At 42.1% G+C, this 22,472-nt stretch overlaps 1 protein-coding gene across 3 annotated transcripts in view; it reads left to right on the top strand.

Moving 5' to 3' along the window:
* ASAP2 (ArfGAP with SH3 domain, ankyrin repeat and PH domain 2) overlaps positions 1-12,512 on the top strand; it is a 217,378-nt gene extending 204,866 nt beyond the window's left edge. For all 3 annotated transcript variants that reach the window (XM_075861122.1, XM_075861123.1, XM_075861124.1), the window contains 4 exons: positions 1,305-1,369; positions 4,754-4,887; positions 11,330-11,452; positions 11,951-12,512. In XM_075861122.1, the coding sequence (XP_075717237.1) occupies positions 1,305-1,369; positions 4,754-4,887; positions 11,330-11,452; positions 11,951-12,025 (397 nt within the window). In that variant the 3' untranslated portion in view covers positions 12,026-12,512. The remainder of the gene's footprint in view (positions 1-1,304; positions 1,370-4,753; positions 4,888-11,329; positions 11,453-11,950) is intronic.
* The last annotated feature ends 9,960 nt before the right edge of the window (positions 12,513-22,472 follow it).

The raw sequence follows: 22,472 nt of genomic DNA, 5'->3' as shown, positions 1-22,472 counted from the left end.
GCCAGGTTTCCCCACAGATTACAGCTGATCGCTGGAGTCCCAGCAGGGGGGGCACAATCCAGAATTGTAACAATTCTGGATTGCCTAAAGCACACGACCGTAAAAACACCCGTTATTGCGGGTCGTAATTACGACCCGCAATAACGGGCCCATAGACTTCTGTTAGCCACGGGTACCTTCCCGTTTTCTCACGGTAAGGTGCCCGTGCCGTTAAAAAAATAGAACATGTTCTATTTTTTTATTTTACGGGCCGTGCTGCTATACTTTATAATGGGAGCACGGCTCGGAAAAGCGGCCGGCTGCCCGTGCCCGGCCGTGCTCTTAATTACGAGTCGTAATTACGAGCACGGTCGTGTGCATGAGGCCTAAGGCTGGATTTTTATCAAGTCTTTTTTTTAGCCAAAGCAAGGAGTGGACATAAAGGAAGAAAGTATACTTCTCTGTTTTGTGTCCCCTCCTTTTGCTTCAGCAAGAACTGCAGTTTTTTTTGCATCAAACAAAGTTCCCTGCACGGCAAATGGCAAGAATCTTCACCATGCAGCAATAATCAGTGAAGGAGCCGCAGGGCTGCACTAGCGCTGTGGCCCCTTCATTCTGAGGATTAAGAAGTGGCTGGCCATTCATGTTAATGCTAACTGAAATAGGGGGAAGAGCTGTAGCCAGACACCTCCAACTGCGCTTTTCTACCAGGGGGACATCCGCTTAGAGCAGATGTTAATGGCCAGTCGAGCTTCACACTATAGTTGGATCTAAAATCATTGACTCCACCAATTACACCTTTAGGCCCTGTTCACACTGAGTTTTTTTGCCGCGGAAACCGCGAGCAAAAAACAACGCTCGTGGGAAAAAGTGACATACCCTATCTTGAGGCGTTTTCCGCCTCAAAAACCCCATTGGAATCAATGGGAGATGGAAATAAACGCTTTTTTTGCCACATTTTTTGACGTGTTTTTCGGTTGAAGAATTCGCTAAAAAAAAAGCCTAAAAAGACCGCAGCAAAAATCACAGCAACATACCCGTAATGTTTTTATAGTGGTCTCAGAAATATATGAGCATTTTTAACATACTTTTCACATTTTAGTAGAGGATAAATAGTTTGTGTGAGATAAGGAGAACTTTGTGACTACGGTAGTAAAATATCACAGCAACCATATTAATGGTCACCATACATAGGTATATAGTGCATGTTATTAGATAATGTTTACGTGGAAAACCATGAAGGCTAACCAGCTTACAATGTCGTCTTTCTCTTCGATCCAATTTTGCTAACTTTAATAAAATGTGTTTGTCATAAATTTTATCAGGGGAGAGAAGCCTGCTCCAGCGGGTAAGATCCAGCCTGCAGCCACAACATCATTACCGAGTCCTGGTGAGTGCCCAACATTCATGTCTGCAAAATGTAATTTCACTCTCCCAAAACGAAGATTTTGTCATAATTTTTTTTTACATTTGACAATTTGTCTCTCATGCATAAATTGAACAACTAGATTTGACACACTGCATTCAAACAAAATACATATAGTACATACACCATTAATTCATACATGCATACATACATACATACAGTACATACACACTCATTCATACATACATACACACTCATTCATACATCATACACACACACACATTCATACATACAGTACATACTCATTCATACATACTCATTCATACATACACTTATTCATACATACATACACTTATTCATACATACACACACACATTCGTACATACACACACACATTCGTACATACACACACACATTCGTACATACACACACACATTCATATATATACACACTCATACATATACACACACACACACACACACACACACACACACACACACACACACACACACATACTCATTCATACATACTCATTCATACATACTCATTCATACATACATACACTTATTCATGCATACAGTACATACACTTATTCATACATACAGTACATACACTTATTCATACATACAGTACATACACTTATTCATACATACACACATTCATTCATACATACCATACATACATACATACTCGTGCATACGCTCATACATACATACATACATACATACACACACACATACACACACACACACATAGTACACACACACATAGTACACACATAGTACACACACACATAGTACACACACACATAGTACACACATACATACATATAGTACACACACACATACATACATACATACATATAGTACATACACACTCATTCATACATATAGTACATACACACTCATTCATACATACAGTACATAAACACTCATTCATACATACAGTAAATAAACACTCATACATACACACACACACACACATACATACATACATACATACAGTACATAAACACTCATTCATACATACATACATACACACATACATACATACATACATACATATAGTACATAGACACTCATTCATTCATACATACGCCCAGTCATTCATACATACAGTACATAGACAATCATTCATTCATACATACGCCCAGTCATTCATACATACAGTACATAGACACTCATTCATTCATACATACGCCCAGTCATTCATACATACAGTACATAGACACTCATTCATTCATACATACGCCCAGTCATTCATACATACAGTACATAGACACTCATTCATTCATACATACGCCCAGTCATTCATACATACAGTACATAGACACTCATTCATTCATTCATACATACATACGCCCAGTCATTCATACATGCAGTACATACACACACACCGTAATACATAGGGCCCCACTATCTTGTAATTTATGCTGGTGTTTTCCTCATATGAGCCAGTGGGACTATCTGGGCAATTTTAGACTCCGAAGGAGTTTTTTTTTCACTGCGGGCGGGGCAGGTGGCGGGTCTACAGTCACACTGTAGAAAAGGCTTATGACCACTCATTCTCTAAGCGGGAGCTTTGACTGATGATCTCTCCTGTACGTGGAGAAGCCTCCTAAATTACGTACAGGATCGGAGGAACGTTCAATCCTGGCAGTTTACTCTTGGATCGCTGCAATCCGTGACCTGGCATGATCAAAGGGGACTCCTCCTGTATTTAAAGAAGCCTCCTGTTTCCTGGTGACACAATTAGATACTGGGGTAACCCTCAGCAATCAGCCCTGGCGACCTAGAAAGTACTCCAGGGCTGTCTGTTCTGTAAGCCTTCTGTTAGGACACACTATGTATTGCCCCAACAGCAGCCTGTGTCGTAGTGACATAGTGTAATGTATTAGCATACAGGCGTATGCTAATACATTATAAGTATATTATAAAGCTGTACAAAAGTTATCCCCTTTATGGGGTTCAATAAAAAAAAAAGTCTAAATATATTTTATTGCCCTTTTGTTACATAAAAACAATGAACCTACACATATTAGGTATCTACAGGACTGTAATATCCTGAAATATTAATTTAACAAGTTATTTAGCGTGGAATGTGAACGGTAGAAAAAAAATAAACCAAAAATAATGCAGACAAACGCTTTTTTCTATATTGACGCAGCAAAAATAAATTACATACACCGTCATTTATTTGTAACCCCAAACTGCGAAGGAAAAAAAATAATACAATTTCTCCTACATAAAACAAGATTTCATATTAAAAAAAAGTTATGGCTGAAAAAGGCAGAGGGGCAAAAATGAAAACATTTAGCTGGTCATTAAGGGGTTAATACACTGATACTCAAAGTAGCACCCACAATATATATATATCAGTGCGTATGTATATGCTCACACTTGCATCATTGCTTTCATTTTTACAGGACATATGACCAATCTTAGAAAGCACTGGAAATCTGAAAAGAACCGTGGGAAGTTTGAATAGAGCCCTAAAAGGGTTGTCCTGCTTAAGACTATCCTTTTTTGTTAAAAGGTTCCTGTGGTAATAAGCTGATCACAGGGTGTCCCGCTGCTCGGTCCCATCAGAGATTTGCTGTGATCTGCAGGGGAACCTGGCAGCGAGTGTATGATTTTCCTGCAGTGCCACCGCAGGGGAAATTATGCATTACATGGTGCCCATTTAAAGAATATCTGTCACTAGTTTAGTAATGCACTATCTCTTAGCTAATCCAATAGGTGCTGTCACACTGATAATGATAGTGAAAATTGTGTACCAAAACGTTTATTTTAAAAATTATGAGCTTTTTTCTAAATATGTAAATGAGCTTTATTAGGCAAGGGGGAGGTAACCGCATCGATTCTCCTGAGGTGGATCTACCTCACAGCCTCTGATCCTGTCCAATCAGCATGAAGCTTCTTCATACCGTGTGAGAGACTGAGACTGAAGGGAAGGGCGGTCATTTAAAACCGCTATATTCTGGTGTCCTATGAAAGATGAGATTCTAATCTTCATATGACACTAGGATCGCAGTTCTAGCTGTGACACAACCGGAGATATCATCACCATTTGAAAATAGTCGGGAATGGAAGCTTTATACTATATGATCACGCTGTGTTGCTGGGCAGGGAAGGGTGAGAAGCTGTATGCTGATTGGACAGCGTCATACAGAAAACATTACACTTCCCAGAGTGAAAAGAAAGTGTTACCTCCTACTTGGCTATTAGAGCCACATTAGCATATTTAGAAAATTGCACATAACTTTGTGATTTGTTTTAAAAAAAAACGTTTATTATTTGCACTGTAGTTATCAGCATCATAGCGCCTATTAGATTAGTTAGGAGATGGGGAATTGATAAAGTAGTAACCGTCTCTTTAAATTATTAACGGTTTGTATCTTGTCTGCAGCTGCTGGAGATGCATTGTCTGACTCGCCTTCTCAGCCTGGACCTAAGCCTGGTACCACAGTGCCTATGCAGCCACCTGCACCAATGCCACGCAAATCTCAACTGGCGAGTAACAGAACTGACGCATATAAAAGGGTATTCTTCTATTGGTGTATTTATTGATAATTGAGATTTATGATATTTCTCCTTATCCATAACTAAAGGCTGTGAAAACCTTTTGAGCAACTTATTGTAAAAAAAAAATCTATCAACCTAATCAGATTAATTGATAATAGGCTTAGATATTGTTTTAGAAGCACACCGCTGCCACGGTCAGCTGAGCCGTCAGTCTAGCTCACTGATGGATTCTGCTTACAGCGGTGTCATGCAGCTTCTATGTATAGTGGAAACGTACACTGTGTGCACAATTATTAGGCAAGTGAGTATTTTGACCGAATCATCATTTTTGTGTATATTTTCCAACTTCAAGCTGTATAAACTGGACTGCTTATTGGATGAAGCGTATCAGGTGATGTGTATTTGTGTAATAAGGGAGGGCATGGCCTAAGGAGATCAAGACCCTATATCAAGGTGCGCAGAAATATTAGGCAGCATGTTTTCCTCTGGCAAAATGGGCCAAAAAGGAGATTGAACTAACTCTGAAAGACTTTTAACAATTTTTGACTTTTCAGAGGGATGCAGTACCCTTGATATTACTAAGATATTGGGGCGTGATCACAGAAACCTCAAATGTTTTGTTGCAAAAAGTCAAAAGGGTCACAACAAATGTAAAAAAACGCAAATTAACTGGCAAAGATTTGAGAAGAATCAAACGTGAAGCGACGAGGAACCCATTATCCTGCAGTGATGTCATATTCCAGAACTGCAACCTCCCCGGAGTGCCCAGACGTACAAGGTGTTCAGTGCTCAGAGACCGGACACGGTAAGGCTATGTTCACACGGGGTCTTTTGCCGAGTTTTTTGACGCGGAAACCGCGTCGCAAAACTCGGCAGAAACGGCCCGAGAACGCCTCCCATTGATTTCAATGGGAGGCGTCGGCGTCTTTTTCCCGCGAGCAGTAAAACTGCCTCGCGGGAAAAAGAAGCGACATGCCCTATCTTCGGGCGCTTCCGCCTCCGACCTCCCATTGACTTCAATGGGAGGCAGGAGAAAGCGTGTTTTCTGCCCGCGGCGCTCAATGGCCGCGGGCGAAAAACGGCGCGATCATTGCTATTCACACGGAGTGTTTTGGGGGAGGAATATCTGCCTCAAAATTCCGTTTGGAGCTTTGAGGCAGATATTCCTCCCCCAAAATACTCCGTGTGAACATAGCCTAAGAAAGCCTGAAACCCGAACAAGAAACGTCAAGACTGGGCCAAGAAATATCTCAAGACCGATTGTTCAAAGCTTTTATGGACTGATGAGATGAGAATGACTCTTGATGGACCAGATGGCTGGGCCCGTGTCTGGATCCGTAACAGGCACAGAACTCCACGTCGACTCAGACGCCAGCAAGGTGGAGGTGGGGTACTACTATGGGCTGGTATTATAGTTGGACCTTTTCGTGTTGAAGATGAACCAAAAATCAACTCCCAAACCTACTGCCAGTTTTTAGAAGACACTTTCATCAAGCAGTGGTACAGGAAAAAGTCTCCATCTTTCCAGAAAACCATGATTTTTATGCAGGACAATGGTAGATCACATGCATCGAAGTACTTCACTGCATGGCTAGCCAGTAAAGGCCTTAAAGAGGCTCTGTCACCAGATTATCAAATCCCTATCTCCTATTGCATGTGATCGGCGCTGCAATGCAGATAACAGTAACATGTTTTTTTGTTTTTTTAAAACGATCATTTTTGGCCCAGTTATGAGCAATTTTATATTTATGCAAATGAGCCTTTCTAATGGACAACTGGGCGTGTTTTCTCTTATTTCCAACTGGGCGTGTCTTGTGTTTGTAACATCTGGGCGTGTTTACTTGTTTTACTAGCTGGGCGTTGTGAATAGTGTTTGTCAGCATCATACACTTCTATTCACAACGCCCAGCTAGTAAAACAAGTAAACACGCCCAGATATTACAAACACAATACACGCCCAGTTGGAAATAAGAGAAAACACGCCCATAAATATAAAATAGCTCATAACTTGGCCAAAAATGAACGTTTTAAAAAAAAAAAACAAAAAAAAAAACATGTTACTGTTATCTACATTGCAGCGCCGATCACATGCAATAGGAGATAGGGGTTTGATAATCTGGTGACAGAGCCTCTTTAAAGGGATGGTGTTGCCAGAAAAACATGTTTTTTTTTTAAAAATTAAACATTTAGTGTGTGGGTGATTAAACATTGTTCAAATTTTTTTTTTTTTTTTGGCACGAGCCAGGAAATATAAATTATTTCTAATTTATAATACTACCCATTTTTGGTCACTAGATGGGGCTGTTCCCAAAATTGCAGCATTGCAACATTGGGTTAAAAGCCCTCGCTCTAGTGAGCTCTCAGCATCCCCCCCTCCTTTATCCTGGCTAGTGCCGGGATAAACGAGGGGTTTGAAAGGTTTAACCTCCTACACTGTGTGTCGCCATTTTTTGAGGTAACCCACAGTGTAGTAGGTTTACATACAGTAGTAAACACACACAAACACTAACATACATTGAAATCTCTTACCTGCTCCTGCCGCCGCGGCTCCCTCCGGCCCGTCCGCTCCGTTTGCTGCCGCTGTTCCATGTGCACAAGTCCGGAAGCCGCGACCGGAAGTAGTAATATTACTGTCCGGTCGCGACTTCCGGTCCACAGGAAAATGGCGCCGGACGGCGCCAATTTCGAATAGGACTGTGTGGGAGCGGCGCATGCGCAGTTCCCACACAGACGCCGTACACGGCAGTCAATGGGACGGGAGCCGTTCGCAGTCCCTATGGGACTGTGGCTGCCGTATTCCATGTCTGTGTGTGTCGTTAATCGACACACACAGAAATGGAACAAAAAATGGCAGCCCCCATAGGGAAGAAAAAGTGTAAAAATAAGAAACTGTAAAACACAAACACACAAATGAATATAAACGTTTTTATTAAAGCACTAACATCTTTAACATATAAAAAAATTATTTGCGATGACACTGTTCCTTTAAAGTGGCTCGGTCATCAGTTTATAACTTGCCTATCTCCTACCTGATCTAATAGGCGCTTTGATGTAGATAACTACTGGTGGTTGTTTTTTTTTTTTGTTTTTTTTAAACTTTTATTCAGCAAATTATGGACATTTTTCGATTTATGCAAATTTTTTCTAATCCGCGTCATACACTTCTCTTTATTCCAGCCCAGCTTGATCCACAGCACAGCATGATCTCGCGAGATCACGCTGTGACGTGACTTCCTCCCTCAGGTCCTTCACCGAAGCGACGGAAGACTGAACAGACATTGCCTCCAGCGACTGCAGATTCGGATAAACGTCCTGGCACAGCCGGAGTCTATGTCTGTTCAGTCTTCCGTTGTTCTGGTGAAGAACCTGCGGGAGGAAGTCACGTCACAATGTGATTTCGTGCGATCACGCTGGGCTGGAATGAAGAAGTGTATGACGCTGATCGGTCAGCATCATACACTTTTCTATACAACGCCCACTTGGTGAATAGAAAAAAACCGTCCAGTTGGGCATTTAGAACAAATAGTCGTAAATCGAAAAATGTTCTTAACTTGCTCAATAATAAACGTTTTAAAAAAAACAAAACCGTTATCTACGTCAAAGCACCTCTTCGATTAGGTAGGAGATAGGCAAGTTATAAATTGATGTCAGAGCCTCTTTTAAAATGAAAGAATAATGACCTGGCCCCTTCCTCACCCGACCTAAACCTTAGGGTATGTGCACACCCACTAATTACGTCCGTAATTGACGGACGTATTTCGGCCGCAAGTACCGGACCGAACACAGTGCAGGGAGCCGGGCTCCTAGCATCATACTTATGTACGATGCTAGGAGTCCCTGCCTCGTTGCGGGACAACTGTCCCGTACTGTAATCATGTTTTCAGTACGGGACAGTAGTTCCACGCAGAGTCAGGGACTCCTAGCGTCGTACATAAGTATGATGCTAGGAGCCCGGCTCCCTGCACTGTGTTCGGTCCGGGACTTACGGCCGAAATACGTCCGTCAATTACGGACGTATTTAGTGTGTGTGCACATACCCTTATTGAGAACTTGTAGGCCCTTCTTAAACGGCAGATTTACGATGAAGGAAAGTGATCGTCAGCAGATTAAGAAACTAAAATAGTGTGTAGGAAAGGCAGATCCAGCACTCAAATGATAAAAAATTCAATTTTATTAGGTCATGTTAAAAGGGATAAAACAACAATCCCGGGACCACGCTTACGCGTTTCAGACCGCTAGGGTCCTTAATCATAGCTTGAGGTGAGCAAAACTTATGGTATAATCTTTTTCACTTTTCAGATTAAGAAACTGACAGACTCCATGGATGAAAGTCTTATGACTGTTATTGAAAAGAAGGGGGGGCTATATATTGGTCACTGATTTTTTTTATATATTTTTTTAAATATTTATTTGTACATTTTGAGTTGTTTATTATTCTCAATTTAACAGATGAAAATAAACACGTGAGGTGGGAAAATTTTCCTTTTTCGTTTAGTTACATAATAATTCTGCGCACAGATATTCTCAGAAGAAAGCCAAAACCTCACTTTTACTTTCTTAAATATTCAGGTTTGAGGTTTATTAACATTTTGGATTGACCGACCGCACTGAGAGTTGTTTAATAATAAAATTAATCCTCAAAAATACAACTTGCCAAATAATTGTGTAGAAGCTGCATTGCTAAAACAAAATAAACATTTTTATAAAACTATATCAGAAAAACGTTTAATATGCCAAAACAGATACATGACATTAAAAAAACGCAATCAAAGTATTTTAGAGCCTTTGACGTTGAAAATATGGTACGTTACCATATATTTTTGTGGAAAAAAATTCTGTATAACTTGTAAATTTTTTATTGAAACTTCTGGTCTTGGGTGGACCTATTTAGTGACTCCTAAGCCCAAAATGAGCCGAGGTTTCCATCAATAAATTACAAGTTATACAGAATATTTTTCCGCAAAACTATAAATCAATCTGCTCCGCTCCCCTGCTGCCTGCCGATCAGACAGCATTTTGAACATGACCGGTTCCCTTTAAGGATTTTTTGGGCTTTAGGCCAGATTACTCTGCCCTAATAGAGTACATGGATATAATAGAGGGGGGACCTCCTGTTTGGGACTTTACTATATTAGTTGGAGCAGAGAGCCCCTAGAAAGATCAGCTGTCTAGAGGACCAGGCTTGTCACCACATAATGCTTTATTTACCGCTGCAAGCAAAATTATTATATGGAATCCATGCAGCCGGACACCCGGTGATTGGGGTAGTCCAAACCAGATTATTATCAGAAGAAAGCAAACCTGCTGGGCTCTTTTAACTTGCATAGATCGAAAGAAAGTTGAACTTGATAGACCGATGCCTTTTTTCAACCTATGTAACTATTACCCGTCATTCATTGCTGGATTAGTTATAACACTCAATGCCATTCATCAGTAAATAATCATCTAGCCTTTTTTTAAATGCTGACATAGTATCTGCCACCACTACCTCTTAGAGTAGTCAAACTATGGAAAGGCCTATCCCAACCGTAAAGAACCCATTCTATATTGATGTCTGAAACGTCTTTCTTCCACACGCAATGAATGTCCCCTTGTCCTTTGTAGAGTCCTTGGAAGGAACAGATCATGTGCTAGTTCTCTGTATTGACCACACATATACTTCTACATATTAATAAGATCCCCTCTAAGACGTCTTTTTTCCAAGCTGAACAAGCCCAATTTTCCTAGCCTTTCATTGTAAGCGACACCTCCCATCCCATTTAATAATCTAGTTGCCGGCCTTTGAACCCTCTCCAGTTCTCCTATATATGTTTTACAATTTGTAGCCCAAAACTGAATTCCATATTCTAGATGCGGCCTACATGGGGTTTATAGTGGTAATATGACATTTGAATCACAGGTTTTTATCTCTCTTTTTATACACCCTAAAATCCTATTTGCTTTTGCAGCTGCTGCTTGACATTGAGTGCTGCTGCTTAGCTTATTTGTTACAAGAATACACAGGTCCTTCTCTTGTTCCGTTATACCCAGTTTTATTCCATGTAATGTATATGAATTAATGCTATTATTGCATCCTAGGTGTATTACTTGATATTTATCACCAGTAAATTTCGTCTGCCATGTTTTTGCTCATTCTCCCAGCTTATCTAGGACTTTCTGTAATATTTTATAGTCAAGCTGAGTTAAGTATCCTACAAAGTTTTGCATCATCTACTATCTACTATAAGTGACACGTTACCATCAACAAGGTCATTAATCTTGAAAAGAATTGGGCCTAACTATCTTCTTAGACAGGCCTATGTTGCAGTCTCCTGTATACCACATCAATTGCAAGATCATAGATGAATGTAATGAGCTGAACGTTACAAGTAGATATATAGATAGCATATAAATGAGTCATGTGGTTTCTTCTTGGTTTTTCTGCACTGCTTATAATTGAATCGCTTATATTGGCCTACAGGCGAAGGTGAAGCCGAAGCGGGTGAAAGCAATATATAACTGTTCAGCTGACAACCCGGATGAACTGACGTTTACAGAGGGAGAGATCATTGTGGTGGATGGAGAAGAGGATCATGAGTGGTGGGTAAGTGTACACGTCTGAGATACCATTACTTGATTCTGTAGCTGCTCCTAGAGATGGTGAGCGCCCCCCTCCCCACTGGGTATAATATAGTAGACTATGTTGTGTTTGGCAGTCAGAATAGCAGAGGCCACGTGGAGAGATGTCCACTGATGGCATTTGCCAACAGAATCCTCCTATTAATATCAATAAAGATGTTAATGGAAACATTTCTGTTTTTTTATCAAAATAATGGAAGAGAATAACCTAGAGGCAAACACCAGTGTGAACAGAGGCTTACTGTGACGTGATTACATTGAGCATGTTGGAGGACAAGCAACACAACAGAGGAGATTTATGAAAATAGATGCAAAGGAAATGTGGAGCATTATTCAGTGGCGCTTCCTAGATCATTGTACAAGACCAAAAAATATACAGCCAGCTATTGCCACCATGAGATATAATGTCCTATATACTGTGTATTGTGGACTAATCTCTCCATTATTGTTGGCTGCTTGACAGATTGGACACGTAGAAGGAGAGCCGTCCCGGAGAGGAGCCTTTCCTGTGTCTTTCGTGCACTTCTTTGCCGAGTAAGCCATCCAATCCCGCAGCGTATCTGATCCCAGCCCAGCAGAAGGCTTTCCCGGAGGAGTCCGAGCCATGGATACCTCACCAGATCCTAGGGACCAGCGTCCACCTGCTAACACTCCTATGCACTGACTTTTGCTGGGACTCTCCCATCCAATGTATATTTATTCTTCCTTTTAAGGAAATATGTTGCCAATCAGATGTAGATATTCCTGTTAACACTAGAGATTTCTGCAGTCTTCTTTCTCTTGTACTCCGTCTCTTTTGTACCATCCTAAAACTGTCTCTACTCCTAGACTCTCCTTGTTACAGAGGAACTGAATTACATTGCAGGGCAATGCACTCTAGACTCACCTGCAGCTAAATGGTTAATGACTCATAGGAATTCATTTTGTTTTTCTACATATTGTAATTAATGTTACTTTTTTATGGAACTAATCGTTTAGCTCTGTGTGATTTGCTAATAAATAACCAGACCAATCCAATAAATCTCTACACCGCGTACCTTGAATTTAATATATATTCTCCACTTCCTCTATGGCCGGGCATAACATTTCTAACCTCTTTAAGGGAATGAACATATATACACTCCTTTTATGTTCATATATATTGTAGATTCATAAAAACTAGTACAAGAGAAAAGTCGAGCAGCTGCCCATAGCAACCAATCAAATTGCTGCTTTCATTTTCCAAAGGACCAAATGAGAGGTGGAACCTGATTGGTTGCTTTGGATACTGTCCACTATACATTGCATTAGTCTTGATAAATCTCTCCCATTGGGCTTTAGGGTATGTTCACATAATGCATTTCACACGTTGCAGTTAGTTCAAACGATACTTGCCAGATCCATAAGGTTTTTCTCCCACTGAGTTTGCGTTCAGTTTTCAATGCATTTAAAAAAAAAATAGTTTTAGGACCAGTTTGTGTGGGTAAACAATAAGAATTTTTGACCGTTTGCTATCCTTGGGTGCTTCTAAACATTGAGGTGAAGTTAGTTTCGCAGTCATTATGTCACATCAAGGTAAAACCTTACTGCCAAATGTAGCAGAGCTGGTAGTTTAACAGATTAATTTGTTCCCCCCTTTTGCTTGGTTTTCCAATTCTATACTGGTGGCACTCCCTGACGTCCCAGTCATGAACCCAGTCCTGTAGATCAACACTTCAGAGTATAGTTATTCGGCAGCACCCAAATGTGGGCCAGTCAGAGGTGTGCGTCACCTGGTGGGCTACCTCTGTCTCACCCACTCGAAGGCAAGTTCTAAGAAGAAAGAACGGCAACCGCACACCAGTAGCTCAAGTTAAAATAAGCACGTCCTTACTCCAGCGATGCGACATTTTGGCTGTAGAAGCTTGTGATTATTTTTATTTCCGTTTACTCCTATGCCTGTATGGGAATGTAGATTGAGAGAGAGTGGTACATCTCATTTAGGTTCGATTAACACGACCGTGTTCGGTCCATGAGATGAGGACGGTAAGTCGGCCACATTTCCCAGACTTAACACGGTTCAGAGAGTCGGACTCTTAGCATCCTAGATTCTAGCATCATGGATGACTAAGAGTCTGGCTTTCTAAACTTTGTGCTCGGTCTGGGAAATGCGGCCGACATACGGTCTGTATCTCACAGCCTTAGGCCTTATTCACCCGAACGTGTCCGTTTTGCATGCGTAAAAAACGCAGCGTTTTGCCCGCATTTCAGTTCCGTGTGACATCAGTGTAGGGTGCGTGTTTTTCTTTTTCTCATTTCCTTAGCAACTGTTGCGTGAATCACAGACAGCACACGGATGACGTCCGTGTGCTGTCCGTGATTTTCACGCACCCATTGACTTCAATGGGTGCGTGATGCTCAAAAAAACGCACAAGTATAGGACATGCAGTGAGTGTCACACAGCGGGCACACGCTGCGTGAAAAACACAATGTCTGAATGGCCCCATTGACTAACATCGGTGTGACGTCCGTTGTTTTAACGCGCGTAACACGGACGTGAAATACGCTCATGTGAATAAGGCCTTAGTAAGAGCTAAAATCCCCAAGGCCAGATAAGTGTGACTCCACTTTTAAATATTTTAGCAGAAAATATTTGAGTATTGCTGAAAGGAGTTTTCCCATAAACAACGTTTATCACATACCCACAGGATATGGAATAAATGTCTTAATGCTGGGGGTCCGACTGCTGGGACCCCAGTGATGAAGGGTTCTTCTTTTTGTACCACGCAAGAAAGTGGTCAGTCATAAATTCTACGTACTTTGCAAAGGTCATTTTTACACCGTCAGCCTACCAGCTCTCTCCCCATGATTCCAGCCCAAAACATGACTCCACCTCCTTGCTGACATCGCAGCCTTGTTGGGACATGGTGGCCATTCACCAAACATCCACTACTCCATCCATCTGGACCATCCAGGGTTGCACGGCACTCATCAGTAAATTGAAAATTAGTCTTCATGTATTTCTGAGCCCACTGCAACCGTTTCTGCTTGTAAGCTTTGTTTAGGGGTGGCCGAATAATAGCATTATGCACACTTGAAAACCTCTGGAGAATCCTACACCTTGAGGTTCGCGGGACTCGAGGCACCAGCGGCTTCAAATACCGGTTTGCTGCTTTGCAATGGCGTTTTAGCAGCTGCTCTCCTAATCCTATTAATTTGTCTGGCAGAAACCTTCCTCATTATGCCTTTATCTGAACGAACCCGTCTGCTCTGAATCAGCCACAAATCTTTTCACAGTACGATGATCACGCTTACGTTTTCTTGAAATATCCAATGTTTTTATACCTTGTCCAAGGTATTGCACTATTTCACGCTTTTCGGCAGCAGAGAGATCCTTTTTCTTTCCCATATTGCTTGAAACCTGTGGCCTGCTTAATAATGTGGAACGTCCTTCTTAAGTAGTCTTCCTATGATTGGGCACACCTGGCAAACTAATTATCACAGGTGTCTGAGATTGATTACAATGACCCAAAGAGCCCTAAGGCTGGGTTCACACAAGCACATTAACGTCCGTAATGGACGGACGTATTTCGGCCGGAAGTCCCGGACCGAACTCAGTGCAGGGAGCCGGGCTCCTAGCATCGTAGTTATGTACGACGCTAGGAGTCCCTGCCTCTCCGTGGAACTACTGTCCCGTACTGAAAACATGATTACAGTACGGGACAGTTGTCCTGCAGAGAGGCAGGGACTCCTAGCGTCGTACATAACTATGCTAGGAGCCCGGCTCCCTGCACTGAGTTCGGTTCGGGACTTCCGGCCGAAATACGTCCGTCCATTACGGACGTTAATGTGCTCGTATGAACCCAGCCTTAGGCTAGGTTCACACGACATATTTTCAGACGTAAACGAGGCGTATTATGCCTCGTTTTACGCCTGAAAATAGGGCTACAATACGTCGGCAAACATCTGCCCATTCATATGAATGGGTTTGCCGATGTATTGTGCAGACGACCTGTCATTTACGCGTCGTCGTTTGACAGCTGTCAAACGACGACGCGTAAATGGACTGCCTCGGCAAAGAAGTGCAGGGCACTTCTTTGCCACGTAATTTGAGCTGTTCTTCATTGAAGTCAATGAAGCACAGCTCAAGATTTACGAGCGTCTCAGAGGGCTCACAAAATGCGAGGAGGAGCATTTACGTGTGAAACGAGGCAGCTGTTAACAGTCTGTCTTTTCACACGTAAATGCCTCTCATCGTGTGAACATACCCTAAGGGTATGTGCACACGTAGTGACCAAAAACGTCTGAAAATACGGAGCTGTTTTCAAGGGAAAACAGCCCTTGATTTTCAGAAGTTTTTTGAGCAACTCACGTTTTTCGCTGCGTTTTTCACCTCCGTTTTTGGAGCGGTGCTTCATTGGGGTCTATGAGAAAACGGCTCCAAAAACGTCCAAAGAAGTGCCCTGCACTTCTTTTGACGAGGCTGTATTTTTACGAGTCGTCGTTTGACAGCTGTCAAACGACGACGCGTAAATGACAGGTCGTCGGCACAGTACGTCGGCAAACCCATTCAAATGAATGGGCAGATGTTTGCCGACCGTATTGTAGCCCTATTTTCAGACGTAAAACGAGGCATAATACGCCTCGTTTACGTCTGAAAATAGGTCGTGTGAACCCAGCCTTAGACACAATACCATCCATGAGTTTAATTGAAAAACTAATAATTAAATGTTTGACACTTAACCCCTTGTGTACCCAGCTCATTTTGGCCTTGAGGACCAGACCCATTTTTTCAAATCTGACATGTATCACTTTATGTGGTAATAACTCCGGAATGCTTTTACCTATCCAATTGATTCTGAGATTGTTTTCTCGTGACATATTGTACTTTAGTTTAGTGCAAAAATTTGGTCGATAAATTCATTGCTTATTTGTGAAAAACACCAACATTTAGCGAAAATATGAAGAAATTATGATTTTTCCAATTTTAAATGCATCTGCTTGTAAAACAGATACTAATACCACACAAAATAGTTACCAATTAACATCCCCCATATGTCTACTTTATGTTTGCATCATTTTTTGAACATCCTTTTATTTTTCTATGACCTCACAAGGCTTAGAACTTCAGCAGCAATTTCTCATATTTTTAAGAAAATTTCAAAAAGCGATTTTTTTCATGGACCAGTTCAGTTCTGAAGTTGTTTTGAGGGCCCTATATATTAGAAACCCCCATAAAACACCCCATTTTGAAAACTGCACCCCTCAAAGTATCCAAAACAGCATTCAGAAAGTGTTTCAACCCTTTAGGCGTTTTACAGGAATTGAAGGAAAGTAGAGCTGAAATTTTCAAATTTCATTTTTTTTTACAAAATTCATATGTAATACATTTTCTTCTGTACCACAGAAGGTTTTACCTGAGAAACGCAACTCAATATTTATTGCCCAGATTCTGCAGTTTTTAGAAATATCCCACACGTGGCCCTAGTGCGCTAATGGACTGAAACACAGGCCTCAGAAGCAAAGGAGCACCTCTTGGATTTTGGGGCCTCCTTTTTTCAGAATATATTTTAGGCACCATGTCAGGTTTGAAGAGGTCTTGTGGTGCCAAAACAGTGGAAACCCCCAAACGTGACCCCCATTTTTTAAACTACACCCCTCAGGGAATTTATCTAGGGGTATAGTTAGCATTTTGACCCCACAGGTATTTTGCTATATTTTCTGGAGTTAGTCTGTGAAAATGAAAATCTACTTTTTTTCTGGAAAAACGTAAAAATTTATAATTTTTGCAAGAAATAAAGGAGAGAAAGCACCCCAACATTTGTAAAGCAATTTCTCGCGATTACGGAAATACCCCATATGTGGTAATAAACTGCTGTTTGGACCCACAGCAGGGCTCAGAAGGGAAGGACCCCCATTTGGATTTTGGAGCTCTGATTTTACTGGAATGGTTTTCAGTGCCGTGTCACGTTTGCAACGCCCTGGAGGGACCTAAACAGTGGAATCCCCCCAAAAGTGACCCCATTTTGGAAACTATACCCCTCAAGGAATTTTTCTAGTGGTATAGTTATCATTTTGACCACACAGGTTTTTTGCTGAATTTATTGGAATTAGTCTGTGAGGATGAAAAGAGGCTTTTTTTTGGAAAAAACACAGAATTTTCTAATTTTTATAAGGAATAAAGGAGAAAAAGCACCTCAAAATTTGTAAAGCAATTTCTCCTGATTACGGAAATACCCCATATGTGGTAATAAACTGCTGTTTGGACCCACGGCAGGGCTCAGAGGGGACGGAGCACCATTTGGATTTTGCAGCTCAGATTTTGCTGAATTGGTTTCTGGGGGCCATGTCGCATTTGCAGAGCCCCTGAAGTACCAGTACAGTAGAAATTCCCCAGATGTGATCCCAATCTGGAGACTATGAAAGAATTAAATTAGAGGTGTAGTGAGCATTTTGAGCCCTCAGGTGTTTTATAGATTTTATTAGAATTGGTCCGTGAAAATGAAAACATTTTTTTTTTCCAATAACCTGTAGCTTTAGCTCAGAATTTTTCATTTCCACAAGGAATACAGGAGAAAAGACACCCCAAAATGTGTTACACAATTTCTCCTGATTACGGAAATACCCCATCTGTGGTTGTAAATGGCTATTTGGACATATGGCAAGGGTCTAAACGGAAAAAGTGCAATTTCGTTTTTGGAGTGGAGATTTTACAAAATTTGTTTTTGACGCCATGTTGCATTGCGCTGAGGTACCAGTACAGTGAAAACTCCCGAGAAGTGACCCCATTTAGGAAACTACACCCCTCAAAGAATTCATCTAGAAGTGTAGTGAGCATTTTGACCCCCAAAGGTTTTGCAGAAATTAGTGCACAGTGGATGTTGCAGATATAAAATTGACATTTTCCACATATATGCTATTTCAGTGCCCAATGCGTTGGGCCCAGCTTGTACCACTGGAGACATACGCCCCATAAATTGTTAAGCGGTTCTCCAGAGTACGGTAATACCCCATATGTGGTCATAAACCGCTGTTTGGGCACACTGCCAGGCCCAGAAGGAGCTCCATTTGGCTTTTGGAGCGCAGATTTTGCTTGGTAGTAGTTTTGTTTAGTGTTTTACTGGTGTTTCAGTTTATAATGTGGGGGCATATGTAATCTGTGCGGAGTACATACATTTTTTGCGTGACACACTGTCGTTTTTATTGGTACCATGTTTGGCTACGCGCGACTTTTTGATCACTTTTTATTCCATTTTTTTGGAAACAACGTGACCAAAAAAGGAAATTCTGCCATAGTTTTTTATGGTATTTTTTTTACGGTGTTCACCGTGCGGGATAAATAATATGATATTTTTTTAGGTCAGGCCGATACGAACGCGGCGATACCTATTATGTCTAGTATTTGTCTTTTTTTTCATTTTTTTTCTAATTATAAAGGGCTTGATCAGGGAAACAAGGCGATTATTGTTTTTATTACGTAAAACGTTTTTTTATTTATTTATCGAAAACTTTTTTTTCACTTTTTATTTTACATATACTAGGGGACTGGAAGATCTGATCTACTGATCCCCTGCACAATACACTGCACTACTTCTGTATGTACTGATGTAGTGCAGTGTATTGTAACTGTCACTTTACAACTGACAGTTGAGCCTATTATGTCCTGCCTTGGGCAGGACCTAATAGGCTCCCGTACCTGGCAACCAGGAAGCCGTTGCTAGGCTTCCTGGTTGCCATTGCAACCATCAGAACCCCGCGATTTTTCGCGGGGGGGGCAATGGGGTGCAGAGGGAGCCCCCTCTCTCTGTATCAATCACTTAAATGCCGCTGTCGCTATTGACAGCGGCATTTAAGGGGTTAAACGACAGCGATCGGAGAGGACAGTGATCGCTGTAGTTGCAGTGGGATGTCGGCTGTATATTACAGCCGACATCCGATGAAGATGGAGCAAGCACAGCTCCTGTGCCCGCTTCATCCTCAGGGCGTTACTATACGCCCATTTTCGGGAAGGGGTTAATAAAAATAGTGTTTTTTTTTGCACCGCTTTCTCTGATCTCCTCACGTATTTCACAGAAGTGAGGAGATCAGAGAAAGTGACAGGAGCTTTCTCCTGCAGACAACGTCACAGACGGCTGTGATTGGTCAGTCTTCAGAGACTGACCAATCACAGCAATCGCCGGCATTGGGGACTGCTAATTGGTCCCCAGGCCGGTAGCAGAGACGGTTAGCTGTCAATGACAGCTGCCGCCGTTGTTCTGTCACTATGTGATTTCACATAGTGACAGTTTATTCCTGCGCCGTAATAGTACGTCGAAGGTACGCTGGAATAAGCGGCCAGCGACGTACTATTACGTCGAAGGTACGCAAGGGGTTAAATCCAATGTGCATAATAAGTTGGAACACTGTAGAGATCTATGACACCTACATCGTTTTCAAAAGGCCGTAATAAAACAAAATCTATAAAGACTAAGCATTATTAATGTCCAATTAACTTTAGAAATAAAACAAATTCCTGTAAAGACCTTTAAAATACGATTCTTCTGGAAATGTCATAATAAAGAATAAAAATATTTATAGAAGTAGACTTTAAAGCAAAGACACTAAGGCCTCATTCACACGGCAGGGTTTCCCAGCCGGGTGCCGGCCGTTCATAAATCGGCCGGCACCCGGCTGCATTAGGAATGATAGACCCCTAATGGGGCTATTCACACGACCGATTTTTTGACGGCCGGGAAATCCGTCCGTCAAAAAATAGGACATGCTCTATCTTCGCCCGGGTACCCGGCCGTCCGGCTCCCATAGAAGTCTATGGGGCCGGGTAATACACGGCCATCACCGGGATGTGTCCCGAGTGATGGCCGGGTTTTCCGTGGCTTGCACTCTTTCTCCTCCTCCTCACAGCGCAGAGTGCATGTGAGGAGGAGGAGTTGATGCCATTCTGACGAATGGCATCGCTGTACACGGTGTGGCAGGGCCGGGGTGTACAGCAGGTGGAGGGAGCGCTGCGCTGGCTCCCTTCCCCTGCTTGAAAAGCACCCTGGCCCGGCGACACCTTCGATGGCGCCGCTAGCAGCTGCAGCTGCTGCTACTACTACTGTAGCGACGCCACTATAGCAGAGCAGGGAGGTATCTCCCCGCTCTGCTATGTGCTAGCCGCACTTTAGCTCCTTGAAGGAGCGGAATCCCCGTGTTTTCGGGGATTCCGCTCCTGGATAGAGCGCTTGATGTCTCTGTCCATATCTGGGCAGTGACATCAGGGGAAACTCCTGAAGCGGAATCCCCGAACACATGGGTATTCCCCTTCAGGAGTTGCCGCTGATGACACTGTCCGGATCTGCCCGGCCCGGCACGGATGCAAAACTTAATGCAAACCGGCCGGGCAAAATGGCCGATTTTACCGGCCGACACTCGGGCTCGGGAACGACCCGGTCGTGTGAATCCCGCCTAAGTTGAAAGTTGATCTGAACCCCTTGCTACATGTAAATGTCTGCTGACTGCATTTTGGCCTCCTTCGCACACACTTTGGCTGTTTTCTGCAATGTTTTTTTATGGCTATTTTGTTGCCTTTCTTAAGTGTGATTTACTGTTTATTTAAGGCCCCATGCACACGAACGTGCTTTTGCGGCCGCAATTCCCCCGAAAATCCACGGGAGAATTGTGGCCCCATTCTTTCCTATAGGGCCATGCACACGACTATGGTTTCCACGGTCCGTTCATGGCCCAGGACCCCGCACCGCAGAAAGAATGGGCAAGCCTTATTATGGCCGTGTTTTGCAGTCTGGGCTCATTGAAAATAATGGCCGCGGCCATGTGCATGGCCCGCGATTTGCGGGTGTCTCGCGGCTGATACTCCGTGGCCGACCCGGAAATCACGGCTGTGCACATGGCTACGTACGTGTGCATGAGGCCTTAGATGGTGTTTTTCTCACTGCAAATCAGGTGAGTCAAAGATCGTGTGATGCAAACACATTGACACTTAGGTTTTTTTGTTCCTCTTTGGAAAAACACATGGAGGTCAATGGGACAAACGCCATTAAATTATTCCAAAAAAAGCCAAAGCCATGCTTGCTGTGTTTTGTTTTTTTAAAACGCCACCAACCCAAAAATAGCAACTTTTAAATAAAAAAAACCCCATATGTTTGTAGGGCGTTTTATATTTCCATATTGACTTCAAGATTACATCTCGCCACAGCGTTTTTAGACGCTAAAACGTTCATAAAAAGTCTGTGTGTGAATACACCCTCACTGTCATTGTGAAACACTAAACTGCTGATTAGAAGGCTGTGCTTTGTATTTGTGAACACAAGAGGGCGCTCATGCTGTGTACTCAAATGGTGGGAAATTTTTTTTTTACTGTCCTGGGCACCTCAGAGCCTGGAGGAATGGACTGTGGGTATTTCTTTTGTTGTATTCACTGAGGACCAAACCCATGTTGACTTTTCCTTTTTTTTTTTAGCAATTCGTTATACTGATGTACTTATAATGTTATAAATAAAGCAGTTTTTTTTTTTATTAAAAATGAGCTCTGATCTTACTATATTGATTTACTAAAATGGACAAGGTGTAAATAAGGAAAGAAGGTAATTACAGCAATATATTAAAAACGATGTTCACCTTTAAATATTATTTACAGTATATATATATATATATATATATATAACCTTGAACTTGTCTACAACCTGTAGAATATGCCCGAGCTGCATCCACAGAGATCTGCCCTTGGGACTGAATTGCTAAGATAATATATTACTTAGTGATTTATAGTGTCCTGAGGATCCGTGTACATTAGCGGTCACCCATACAACTGATCGTTCCCAGGTACCCCAATAAACATGCACGCCTGTATGCAGGGTCATATGAATAGGGAGAAGGGAAAGCCACTGCCAGACACCAGGCCTGATCTTTCCCCCAATGCCCATCTTTACCGACAAGTTTTGCTGACTTGAGCTGCAATATCAGACACAGAACAAGAGTGACGCTGTCTAATGGATACAAACACAGTAACTGGTTTTAAACTTTATTATAAT

This window comes from Rhinoderma darwinii, chromosome 4 (genome assembly GCF_050947455.1).
Source record: "Rhinoderma darwinii isolate aRhiDar2 chromosome 4, aRhiDar2.hap1, whole genome shotgun sequence".
Lineage (NCBI taxonomy): Eukaryota > Metazoa > Chordata > Amphibia > Anura > Rhinodermatidae > Rhinoderma > Rhinoderma darwinii.
The sequence above is the reverse complement of the archived record's forward strand: the minus strand, read 5'-3'. Positions and strand labels throughout refer to the sequence as shown.